At 37.0% G+C, this 13,496-nt stretch overlaps 1 protein-coding gene across 4 annotated transcripts in view; it reads right to left on the minus strand.

The window, feature by feature from the left end:
• The window catches only part of EPHA6 (EPH receptor A6), a 543,420-nt gene that overhangs the window by 143,106 nt on the left and 386,818 nt on the right, over positions 1-13,496 (minus strand). For 2 of the 4 annotated variants that reach the window (XM_075434878.1, XM_075434861.1), the window contains exons 7-8: positions 4,007-4,054; positions 3,416-3,578 (exon numbers count right to left, since the gene is read on the minus strand). In XM_075434878.1, the coding sequence (XP_075290993.1) occupies positions 3,416-3,578; positions 4,007-4,054 (211 nt within the window). The remainder of the gene's footprint in view (positions 1-3,415; positions 3,579-4,006; positions 4,055-13,496) is intronic. The other 2 variants (XM_075434886.1, XM_075434870.1) reach the window with 1 other exon arrangement.

Below are 13,496 nucleotides of genomic sequence, written 5' to 3' on the forward strand. Positions count from 1 at the left end.
AAGTGAGGGTGTTTCCGAAAAAACACATCAGCATTGTGTGATTAAGCAACTATTTTTTCAGTACTCCTGCAGAGTTGGCCTTCTTTCTGCTTCATGCACTATCTTTAATAATCATACCAAAATGTCTTGGTGTTCCTAATACGGGCTTATCTTGTTTTATCCTGTATAACTGAAGTGGCACTGATAGTGTTTCAACCAGTAAACTGGAGAAGGCATGACAGCACTGTCCTGCCAAGGACAGTATGTTTTAGGACATTGATATACACAACTCACAATCGATGAACGTTTACTTTTTTACAACTTCTCTACCATTTTAAAGAAACATCCTAATTTTGGATTGTTCACTTTACCACTATTTATTAACAAATTATGTCAATATTCAAGCAGGGTAAATGGAATAACCTTGGATGTTCACCTGTGACTGCTCCTGGAATTCTTTAGACGTTAAGACTGTAACATGTACAATTGGTAGAGAGCTGATGGATGTTACTAGCTACTGTCAGCTGAGAAAGTTTTTATCAAAGGCATGAAATATTATTTGTCTTTTTTATGAGATTGTTGGTTGATAAATTTTCTGTTGACAACACAGACTTAGAAGGCTCTATTCTTCCCAGCCTCCTGATGAAAACATTAACTTTATATAAAATCAGCCTAGCTCACATTAAATTAAGGTCTGGCTAACTGAAAGACCACAAAAAGTAATTGCAAATGTGGAATTTTCACTAAGCAACTTGTTTCTAATGGGTAGAGATGGAGCGAGCAGCAATACTACGCCTTGGTCTAATATAATTTGGTATCTTTCTGAATAATTGAGAAGAATATATAGTAAAAACTCAGGAAATTTTCAGATGAGCTGCATACTGCCAGAGTAGTAAAGGATTGAGATAGATTTCTACACGTCTTGACTTGGACTGGTTTCTAAGACAGGGGTGAGCTAACGTTTACGTGTACTGATAAAACTATGCAGCCCAAGTCTCAACACAGCCCTCCCCAGTCGCTGCATACAAGTCTAGGTCAGTATCTTGGAACACAACAGTACTGACAAAAATGTTGCTATGGTCTAGATACTCAGCTGTGTCAGACAATGCTCTAATTGAAGCAGCAAGTGCTTAGACTTACAAGTAAAAGAAAAACGAATTATAAGGAGGTAAGCAGTGTTACGTCTGTTTATGGCATCATAAACAGGTTTAGTTTTCCAGTTTAATTCAATATCAGGTTCAGCTCTGATGTTATACTTCAAAAAGGATGCTAAATTCTGGATAGCTACAAAATTATTCAATGTTTTTAAAAACTGTTTTTTAGAGTGAGAGAGAGCATTTATATCACTTGTGGGAAAGACAAGAGAACTCTTAAAAATGGCCTACACACATTTAGAACAGGAAGACATTTCTGGTAGTATTTGGATTTTTAATTAGGCAGAAAAAGGTCACAAGATACAAGCTAAATAAAGAAATTACTAGAAATACAGTGCAAATTTTTACTTATGAAGCTTAAGCACTGGAACTATCTACCTATGAACACAGTAAGCTCTCTACTACTGAAAGACTTTAAATCAAGACTATTTATATATGGTAGATGTTACATTTCAAGATATCATCACAAGCTGTCTGGAAAAGTGACGGAGTTACAGACTTTTGGCCTGTGTTATGAAAGGGATTCAAATGAATGATCATAATCATCTGATATAACCTTAAAGTTTAGAATACGCCAACTTTCAAAATACTGCTTTGAGGAAGTAAGATATTTGGAGAGTAACAGGGCATCGTTTGACCGGTCACTGAGTACTGCTTCAATTTGAAATACGTAGTATCTACCACTAGGCATCACTTGGCTTTTCTTGTTCCTTTGAAATATGAAGCAGTACTGTACAAATACTTGAGTAAGACCACAGTTCTTTGAACTACCCTTTTAATTAAATTGAAGTCTTTATCTAGCTCCAGGTACCATTTCAAACTGAGCTGCATAATTTCTCTCGATCTCCATCTCAACTGATCATAAACAAAGATCCAATGATTTATATTTACAACAAATTAAATACTTCTAGTTAGTCATAAGCTTCAGCAGTAGATGTTGGTAAACAGCAAATATATAGTGTGTATGTATCACTATCAAGATTCACGAGTGCTTAGAAGTAATAGAGGCAATAAATGATTACAATTAATGTGAGCTCTAGCTCACCATGCAGCCCAAGAGCCAGTTGCATTAGTGCGACGGTGAAAGAGACGTGGGGCTGGGAAGGAGCGGATGGAATCACTCCCAGGAGATGTTTCCATCAGCAGCGCCTATGAGAGAAATGTCACTGGAACCACAGTCTTCCTGATTCAGATGGGTAAGTCACATTTTCAGAAACAACACATGGGCTAACAGAGGTTTAAATGCCATTTACTTTTGATACAGATTATATCCCTGTGGGCCTAAAGCCTAGTGTCTACAGCACCAGAAGATGCAGACAGGATCTACCCAAATTCTTGAAAGCACCCAAGTGATTAACTGCTATTTAAAGCAATTAGCTTAAGTATCCAAAAAATTTTAAAACATCCAATTAGGCATTAGTACTTGGAAAACTATCCCTATAACATTTTTGAAATAGAAGTTAAGAAGCAACGAAAATGGAACACAAACACATGGGTGCTCTTCAAAACACTTATATAGTTTTGAGCCTGTACTTTAGCTTAAGCAACCTGAATTCTAAAACACTAATGAAAAAGATGGTGTACATAATTGGTTAATTAAAGTAGTTTCATTAATGAGTGTTTTAGTGTTGTATCTACTATACTAATTTTATCTCAAATGCTTGTAAATACCTTGTTTGCAGTTTCTTTGAACGTGGAGGGCAATACATGACTTCAATATAAAATTGTTCAGAGCATGAACATCATACATAGCATCAAGACTTTGCATATTCTGCAGGAATATGTACGCATTTTGCTTCTTATTGGCAAAATTAGCAGGCTTATTGGTTGACTGGAAATACACATTAAAGTTTTCATTTTTTTTACTTGTAGAGTCTTGGACCACTAAAAACTACAGAGAAAAAACTCCATCACTGTGTTCTGGGAGCTTGCGTGAAGCTGCTAGACTTACATAACCCATAAGCCTGTCTAAGGCTATTTCCAGATGTTGAAAGGAAGGCCTTCTTTACCACAAAGACAGGATATGGGGCAAACTAGGAAATTTTGCAGAAGAAAACACTCCTTCAGCTGCAGCATCGAGCTAAAATTTCTATTTGTTGCTCAAAAACCCAAGATTTCGAAGTGTGAGGCTGAGGCTTACTTGTTTTTTATCACACAGCCTTGGTCATTGAGTGACAAGCAAATGGCATGGATTCAGCCATTCAAACTCCCAGTCTCACTGTTTTAGAATTTGATGCTACTTGTATGGAATTGATTTTTTTTTCCCCTCCAGTGAAACTTACTTTCATCTCCAGTTTCAAATTCAAACTTCTGGCTATAGCCGCTGTATCCTGCTGCCGTCCTGACTCTGATATGAAATATATACTTGGTGGCTGGCTTGAGACCTGTGACGATAACACTTGGAGCCTTGGACCTTGTGGAGGAATAGCTGAGCTGCTCATGCTCCTGAGGGACAAAAGAGGGGAGAAACGATATCAAGTTGAGTTGTACAAACTTTGCAAAAATGATACAGCAGAACTGAAGCTCCACATTCTTCTCATGAATGTAAAATGTGTTTATAAAAAGAGGTGCAGGTATGGATTTCTGTAGTTTGATTTTGTACTACAGTCACAATGTATGATATGGCCTTGACTTAGATTTAATTTTTTTCTCTTTTTTATATCTTGCATATAAACACATCACATCTTTGTGACTTGGGTTAGTAATCACACTGTAGTCAAAACAATATGGAATTAGTACAAGACTACATTCACAGAAAATGGCAGCTAGAATGGCAGCTAATTATTTTTGCACAATGAACAGACTAGGAGGTCAGTAAATGCTAGTAAGCTGTAAAGTAAAGATGTGGGAGTATTTAAATACCCGCTACTCACTTCTACCCGCAGGTAGTGCCAAAATGCCGGCGCTATCCGTGGGTAGACCTGTGGGTAAAAGAAAATAAAAATTAACTTTTTCTTTAAAGTCTGTAAACTTCTAGCATGGTTCAACTGCTTCACTGCTGTTGAACTTCACTTCTCTTTCCAGGTAGCTGTAATGTAGTGGTACATGAAATTCCCTTTCAAACTCTGTAAGGAGAAACACTCTCCACAAAAGTCCCCTCTTAATCTCCGAGCAGTTGATCCTGGGCATCTGCTGAGAATTCCTGACTCTTGCAGACATCACTGTGAATTGTGGTGTTGCAGTGTGCAGAAATCACTGGGAATTACCACCGTAGACCGGCTGCTGTAGTATGGAGACCAGCCACATTGACTGCTGCGCAAAAACTAAGTGCTGCTTCTAGACAAGTCATTGACAATAAATTTACATGAGGGGATGACTGACAGGTTGTTGACGATACCTTTACATGAGGGGATGACTTAAAAGAAGAAATGGTTTATTCCCTGTCATTAGTTACTATCACTTGATAAATCAGTAATCTGTAATATTTTATATGGTACCTTCAGGCTAGCTTTACTTCGTTGAAGCAGGATTTGTCTCCAAATTGACATATGAGAAGAAATGTCCTTGGCATATGCTTAACAATCCAACTGTGATACCCGTAGGGCACCATATACATTTCTCATACCATGCAGTAATATTTGAGTGTGTATAAGTTATGCAAAGGGTGCTTCCAGCCTGTTAAGAAAGAAACAATCTGGTTCACAGAAGAGAGATAACCAGGAGAATAACAGGTTTCAGCCACGTTCTGTTGAATTTTTAACTTCTTTTCAGCAGTGTACTCATATTTTTAATACAAAAAAACAGTTTTATATAAAACACGCTGGGTCAACTTCAGTCATGTCTGATAAAGTCACATTAGCACAGGGCAGAAGGTATACCAGTATTCCCCCAGTAGGCACACAAGAAGATGGCTAAGAAAACCAAATCAGAAACCTAATACACAACAATAACCTAATGATTCTGTTCCATGAAGGAGGAGAAGGAAGGCAACAATGACCAATATCTAAAATAATTGCACTTAATGCTCAGTTCAAACAGTGGAAATAATTTGAGAAATTATAGTAAGAGGAAGTATTGATTTGTTCTACAGTCTATTACCAAATTTTGAAACAGCAAGAAGTGTATATTTAAATTGATATAGTAAGACACAGTGTACATGTAATCTTACGGATGGAGACTACAACTAATATGACATCTAACAACTTCTGCAACTATCAGATTTCTCCCATTACCTGAAACGTTATAACTTCACTTTGAATATGTTAGTGGATTTTAAAAATACATTTTTTGAGAAATTGCAGAAAATATCCTTTTTCTTCTGACAGAAGGCCAACCTGTTAAGGTGACAGATTTTTATTTTTTTGCGATTAAGCTTGCTTCAACTTCAAAAATAGCATGTATTTGAGCAGTAAAGGTATAATAGGTTAATATCCAGTTTTGTAAGGAAACAGAGAACTCCTACACATACAGAGGAGTTTTCATACTACTTTATGGAAATTTCACAATCATCCAGTGTGTCACAAACGGCCAATTTCTATTCTGTAGCCTTGTTATAAGTGTGACTTCCAGGGACTTCCATGTGTAGAAGAGTCATGTAACTTAACATGTAAATTGACCAGGGTGTGCAATCTTGGAGAACACAAGACTTGAATTTATTTAGTTATGAAGCTGCTGGCTAGAGGGTGTACATTTCTGCCAGAACAGACCAAGTCTTTCAACACAAGCAAGTGACAACCTCAAAATCAATCGAAGAATTAGGAAAAAAAAACCCAACCCACCCGATTTTGCACTATGCTGAGACCACACTGAATTATAGGTATGGCCCAATGTTTGAGATCTTGCCTGGTAAATACAATATCAACACAAGACCCTGTTTCTGCACTTCAGTCCAGGTAAAGACATGACATCCAGAGAAAGAAAGATTCTGGATATGTTCATTAAAAGTTGTGTAAACAGTAAACACTTGTTTTATACAGGTATTAGTATGCTTCAGTTCAAAGTTTTAGTGAGTATTACATGCTCCATCTGTCATGGCCCAGACAGAAGTGGGCAGAGACTTTAAAATCTGGAATGCTCTGGAAATTTTTATTTAGGCTCTGCAATCTGTAAGATCAGGAGGAGACCAGCACCTAAGGGATTTCACTGTACGATGTAATAATTGCAAGCCATTTCCTTTCCCAAGACTACCTTGCTGCTTGAAATCAAGTTCTAAGCATTTAACAATTTACTGTTTTTTCTGACCTGCTGGAGAGACTGCAGAAATAAAGTTTCAGAATAATTTGATGGAATTGTAAAAAGAAATAGGTTCCTTCAGAGGAGGATGGAAATGGAAATTTTGTCAAAAATTGGTGGAGATTCCCCAAGATCCAATGACGAGATTTGCTCCCTGAAGCTTGCAGAACAAGGCCAATGGCAGCAAAGAACTGGGAATGACTTCTGAAAAAAAGCAATCTGAGCTGCATCTGTATTGTTCTATCTGTTATTACAGGCTAACTACCGCCCGTATAAAACACAGGATTTGGAATATAGTGACTCCCTAGCCAGCGATGTGGACAGACAGTTATTGAGTAAAATTATTTTTAGTTGGTCAAAGGTAATGAGTGTGACAAGGACTGTGATGATAGCATTTAATCAACATAATGGGTCCCTTCGTCTGTGTGGGCAGCTTACTGAGGGGCAGCCATCTCTGCCTGTCACTTCTGGGCCCTGGAAGGTATTTTGGTCACTTCCAAGGGTTGTCTGTCTTATCGCCCTCTCACCATCTGCCTGGGGCCACCTGTGGGAGGCCCTGAATGGTCCCATCTCTGTGCCCTCCCATCTTCTTTCTTCTTTCCTTTCCGCAGCCTCTTATGCCATCTGCCATGCAGTCAAAAAAACGAGGTCTAAAAGTACACAATCATAAAAGTAATACTGCTGTCATAAGGGAAAGAAGGTAGGATTTGTTATTGCAAGTGAAATAGGGGAAAGGGAACCCATCACTCTGGTGTGTTTGAAAAGAAAAAGCTTCAGAAGCCCATACCTGAGGAGAAAGTTGCTCAGAGTCCAGACAAAATGATTAATAGCTGGAAACTTCACATTGTTTCATGTGAATGTTTCACACGAAGAAATTGGCCTGTTTGGACTGGATTCCTACATAAGACAATTCTCCAAAGAGTGGATGCCTTGCCATTACTCCCTTCTCATGACAACAACAAGATCTTCAGCCTACCTGGAAAGCCAGAGCTTTCCGCAGAGAGACACAATTTGCGGTTGATGGGGGTGGCTCTCAAGGTTGGCCACTCCTTCTGCCATGATCTTTCCCAGGAAGGCTAAAGACGGTCTCAGGATAAAACAATACAATTCTAGTCTGCAGAGAAGCATGGGATGCTTTGTCTTATTCTTCCACATAGATAATATGCACTTATTTTTGCATGGATTCTGGCTTCAGAAAGTGAATTTTAAAATCCAGGACTTAAATATACTTCCTGGATGTTAGAGTATGCTTTTACCAGACCCTGATTTTATGCTGTGGCAAAATTTAGACATATATGAGCCCTCCTGCCATGCACCCTCATTTCTATTGAAAGAAAGCGTGATGTTGTGGGCCAGAAGGAGCCACAGTATGCTCTGTGATAGATCTCTGACCTGGACAGTGATGGGATGGGGATCAATGGGAAATATCAAGGAATACATCTGTTCTATATTTCTTGATAACTGCAGAAGACTACTACAAAATGTGCAAAAGAAAAGTTTCACTGATACGGCTGCGTTTCTCATTGCATGCAAGCAGTAGGTGAACTGCTGGACATTATATACAGCTCAGAGTTCATATAAAAGGAGAAGTACAAGAAATGCTCTGATCCTTCACATCAGTATCAGAGCAGCACTTGTGATCTTAGCACGGCATAGGACTCACAAGAAGCAGTTCTGAGAACACAGGGTCTGAGGGTTTAAATACAAGATAAAGCAGTCTATCATCTGATGTAATTTCCTTATATAACTACTGGTCAGAATCTGATATCAGTAAATTCGTAAGACCTCTTCCATAGCTGACCACAAATATATCTTGGTGAAAATCTGTGATTAAAACATAAATATAATCCATATGACAAGTGATGCCAATGTTATTACACAACGTGATACAGAACCTATGACCAGCTATCCAAGTTAAACAGAATTATAAATATTGAAAATGCTATCTCAATTTCTAAGGAAATTGTATTTTTTTTATTGTTTGTGTGATTCTTCTTATCACTGGATTCAGTTCTGATTATGAGAGACAGTGTTCACAAATCTATGACAGTTTGGTCTGTGCATGAACATGTACACCTTTCAGAATCAAACTCTTTCCTGTAGCCATCTCTGCCAAAATATCTGAATCTGTATCTATCCTAATTTTATACTTTGCTTTATAGTCAAGACATTTTTTCATACCTAAAGAAACAGATTGACTGAATGGAAGTTACAGTGGTGCTAATGGTCTAAGACTACAGAAATTGATTTAATGGAGTAGCAGGATCAGAGTGTAAAAAATAATGGAAAGCTTTCTGCTTTTGCAATGCACCAGAATAGCTGGATCTGTCCCATTAACATATGCAATAATGAAACATTTCCACTGCATGACATTTTCATATTAAATGATAAGATCTTTACTCACTGAAAGTAGCTATTTTATTAATGAATGTCATGTTCATTCAATATCCAGATGTTATATTATCATGATGACTATTATAATTTTTCTCATATGCTCAAAAAAGGGGATTCCCTCTGATGACATTAACACTTGCAAATAGATAAACCTCCACATGCCACACCTATGTGAACATGCTGCTCTCCTGTTTTATGCCCACCTCACTTCAGTGGGAAACCGCACAGAAATGAAGAATTTGTGCACATATATGAAATAAAATATTGATAAAGACTGACCAAAATGGGATGACCTTTTATCATTTTAGACTCATACTGCAGTCAAAGAGTTTACATTCTAATGCTATAGGTGAGAAAAAGTACGTATAACTAAAAATGTTAGTGAAAAAAAAATTTATGGAAATAAAAGCTGAAATGCAGAATTTTGCTTATAGTGCTCAAATAACCTTTAAAAGACTAACTTTACCAGTAAAGCACTGACAAAAAAACAGGCACTTTCAGGTGTACAAGATTTGTCACCATTAATATTTGAGTAGGAAAGAGAAACACAGCTCTAATCAAAATAGTATCAGTCCTTATTTTAGCAATTGAAAAAGATAACCAAATATAATTTTCTATCACTTAGAATATGGTATGGGAGCTCCAGGAATTACACTCTCTTGCAATTTACTCTATGTCTAGCTTATTTTATGAATGACAATCAATTCAGTTCATTGAGTCTCATAAGCAACTGAAAAACCTTCTTAAACTGACACTGGGGAAAGGCTTTTCAAAGGCTTCTTCCAGCTAAAACCATACTTATTGTGTGCACCCACAAATTCCAAATGTATGTCTGTGGAAAGAATCCAGGAAGACAGTAACTGGATTTGCTATCCACTGTTTGCGAATACATTTTCTAGTTTATCTCCATTGTCCTCCAAGATGAAAATTCTGTACTTAAGCCATATAATCCTGCTTAGCCTTTTCAGAGTGCTATCACTTAACAGAAAGAAATACTAATAGAGATTCAATCTATATACTGCAGGGACCTGGTCTTTCTCCTGTGCACTAAAGCACAATGTCAAAGCTGAGTAAGTACCACATTAAAGTAAAGAAGATTTGGAGTTCCATGATTCAGACATTATCAATGTTTAAATAAAAGCACCAATAATAAAAAAGAATCTTTTACGACACCATTTGGTGACATTTTTCCTCTTTCCTAGATACATCAGTTTGAAGGATATATACAATGGGACCTCCAGCTGAAGCATGATTATTTTAAAGGAATGATCACAGTTCTGGAAGCTAGGAATTTTTATTAATCATAGCTCTGGTCCATGGCGAAATGAAATCTCCAACCTCTTCCTTGCTTTTCTCATGGAATCAGCTATGGTGGCACATCATTACCTCCAGATACACCTGAACGTTAATGTTGCGATGCACTTTAGAATAAAACAGTAGGTAATTACTAGGTATAGTCAATATGTGATTAATCAGTTCAGATAGAATCTGTTAAAGATAAATAACAGCTAACTGTGGAGTTTGTACCTACTGCCTGTGTTTTCCAAGAAAAATGTAGCCCTCACAGCTCTAATTTATGGAAATTGTCTTTGATTTATATTGCCTATATTCCTCTCACAACTAATTTGTCCCAAATAATTTTCAAAAATTATTTTCTTTCTTTGCAATAAAATATTTCCATAATATGATCTCTGAATGCCTATTTTCCCTAGTCGTATCTTGCTTCTCATCTTACATAGATTTTGTAGACGAGGAGTAATTACACTCAAATCAGTAAAATTAGCTACACCTGGGAGACTCAAAGTCTGTCTTTGAAAGCCTTTTTATCTTTACTAATTTTGTGCATGATTTTCTCTTAGAAGACTATTGTGACCTATAGTATATCTATTAACATGAATGCCAGCAGTAATATTTGGAAGATATTAGAGAAAAGACTCACAGGTTCAAAAATGTGCTTCTAACTTTAATTACTATCTGACTACAATATGTTCAACAGGATGAGATAAATTGTCATTGCAATATAGAGTGATAAGAAAAATTACAATAATAGAAATAATAGTCAAAGATACCATTCATATTCTTAAAAAAAAATTCCTAAAAATCTTGTACCTTTCATTTCCATCTGACCAGCACACTTAAAGTAAACTTAGAAAAGTGATTACAAATATCTGAGGACCAATCTGGACTAAGATGAAAACTCTGACAAAAAAAAAGTAGGGCCACGGAGAAAATTGCCAGTGGGTCTAGCATTTGTTTCAGGGAAGAAACCTACAGCATTTTAAGGCATCAGCCACTTCAGGTTGTAATCTTCTCCCTTCCCTTCTCGACCCCCCTTGTGATTAATATGAGATGTAACAGTTTGGTGAGCTGAAATACTAAAGTGTGCTTTACCTATTTGGCCTTTTATTATTATATATTTTGATTGCCTGTCAGTCAGCTCATCACTTTCTCCATACATAAAGTGAAGCTGTCAACAAGAAAAGGGGAAGAAGAGATAAACCAATCATAACGAAAATATGGAAAGGTCAAAACCCATCCAAACCTCATTTTAATTGGATTATGTACCTGGAAAGGCAGAAATGAGTTCATGGGAGGTGAACCATGAAAAAGAGAGAATTAAATGAGATGAGGACAGGGTGACACTCAAACTGTGTTATCATTCTCGCCAGCACAATGAGGTGCAAGGTGGGCAGAGCAAAAGCTGTGTGGTTAACATGGTTGGCCAAACGGGAACACCAGGTGTGACGGCAGCAGATAGGACACCGCTGCTTATACTGATATGGAGATGAAATTGAAAGGAATAAAAAGAGGTCTGTGCCTTAAGTTGGTGGTGGAACAGGGTGCAATTTAATAAAGGGAGCTGGGGAACATGAATTGTCAGGTAAACGCAGACATTAAATTCCACCTTTCTAGCAGTTATGAGCTATTCTGATAACATTTGTCTTCTAATTAAAAATGTTTACCAGTGAAAACCTCTGCACCAGTATCTCCAGGAGTAACTATAACTTCAGCATATAAAAATGTCAGCCTCTCCAGTTGTCCCCGAAGATTTTTCTTATTTTTTCACTTAATCTATTTTTCTTCTCCCCTCCACTGTCTTTTCATGTTAGGAAAAAGCAAGGAACTACTACAAGCACAAACTAGCTTACTAACGGTAAAGATCAACTCATCTAGTATTCAGAAGTATTGCTGTCATCTCTGGACAGCAAAGCACAGTTTCCTCTGAGATACCTAACAATAAGGTGTACTTCATAATGAGATAATAAACCATCTGACAAATACAGCTCAATAAGAAACAGAGGCAATCCTGCAAAATGTGAAGACTGGAAGCCTTCTGTGACTTTGTTGTGAAACAAGCCCAGAGAACTACGTACATACAGCCAGTGGGCTAATTCCTAAGTCCTTCATTTGGTATATAAGATTCATAGTTCAATTTTCTGAATCAGGTCCTGTATATGCCACTGCAGACTTGAGACTCCACACAATTTTTTAAATTGAAAATGCAAGAACCTGGAGGAAAGATAATAAAAAAGGGACAACTCGTGATGTAAAAAAACTGTAATGTAAAAAAAAGCCACAGACCAAACACCTGAAGGTCTCTAAGTCGCTGAGACATATGGCAGGTAATCTGCTCACGTCTAGCATTATCAGCATTGGTAAAATCACAGTAGTGCTGTACACACAAAACTGCTGCATTCCCTCAGAGCAGAACCCAAAATTGTGGTTCCTCTATTTCACATTGAAGTGAGAAGACATTTTTAACGTAGGAAAGCATCTTACAACTGAAGTGGAATTTCAATGACAGCAACGACCCAGTTTTTCAGAAGACTTCTACAATGATGGTGACTCGCTATAACACTGTGTAGTCTATGCTCTATTTAGACTAAAAAAGCACAGCTTATTTTCAAAAGTGTGAAATTCAAGTCAATCTACTAATCCTAAAAATGTAGTACAGCACTACATCAGCTACACAAAACTCAGCTCTAATGGTGCTGATGACAAAACCCACATAATTTACCTTATTTCAGTATCTCTAAAATGTCCATAACTAGGTCTCAGATTTTGATTAGGGCTTCTGTTCTGTGCTGGACATTTTGTCAGGTTTTTAACACCTTGCTGGAAAATGTTAACTGCTGTGTGTAATGTATGCATTTTTACAAACACCTTCGCAATAACTACATACTGTATTAAAAAACTCCGCAGGCAACAAGCCTTTCCAACTCCTTTTTTTAAACGTGTTTCAGCCTTTCAGGGTGGTAGGACAGGTAGAGTGACTGGGCTGATTGGCTTGAGCCTGGGTTGATTTTTTTATCTTTTATATCTATATATATATATTTTATTTTTAGAAGAGAACACTAATGAACACTCTTCTGTTTTGATTTGCCACTGAATATTTTCTACCTGGTGAATACGGAAGATTCTCATTGATATACACCAGCTTGGAAACAAGCCATACTTAAAGCAAAACTATTCATGACTGCTTACTTGGTTCATCAATACACATAACAGAGGTATGAACTGTGGTTCAGTGGTATTAATAAAGCTACCTGTTTTATTTAAGCAAGAAAAATACCTACTTTTATAGATAGAATTGATTCAGATTGCTATTGTGAATCTGGAATAAATGACTGAAGTCATCAGGATTAACTTAAATTTACATGAATGTTAGATGATAATGAGTATTTCACATGCTAACTGTGTATACAGTTCTTTGAGACAGCTATTTTCCTTTTCAGAGAAAATCAGGACTGATAAATATAGAAAGATGTTGACAATATTAATACAGATTTCAACGCT

Source organism: Opisthocomus hoazin, chromosome 1, assembly GCF_030867145.1.
Source record: "Opisthocomus hoazin isolate bOpiHoa1 chromosome 1, bOpiHoa1.hap1, whole genome shotgun sequence".
Lineage (NCBI taxonomy): Eukaryota > Metazoa > Chordata > Aves > Opisthocomiformes > Opisthocomidae > Opisthocomus > Opisthocomus hoazin.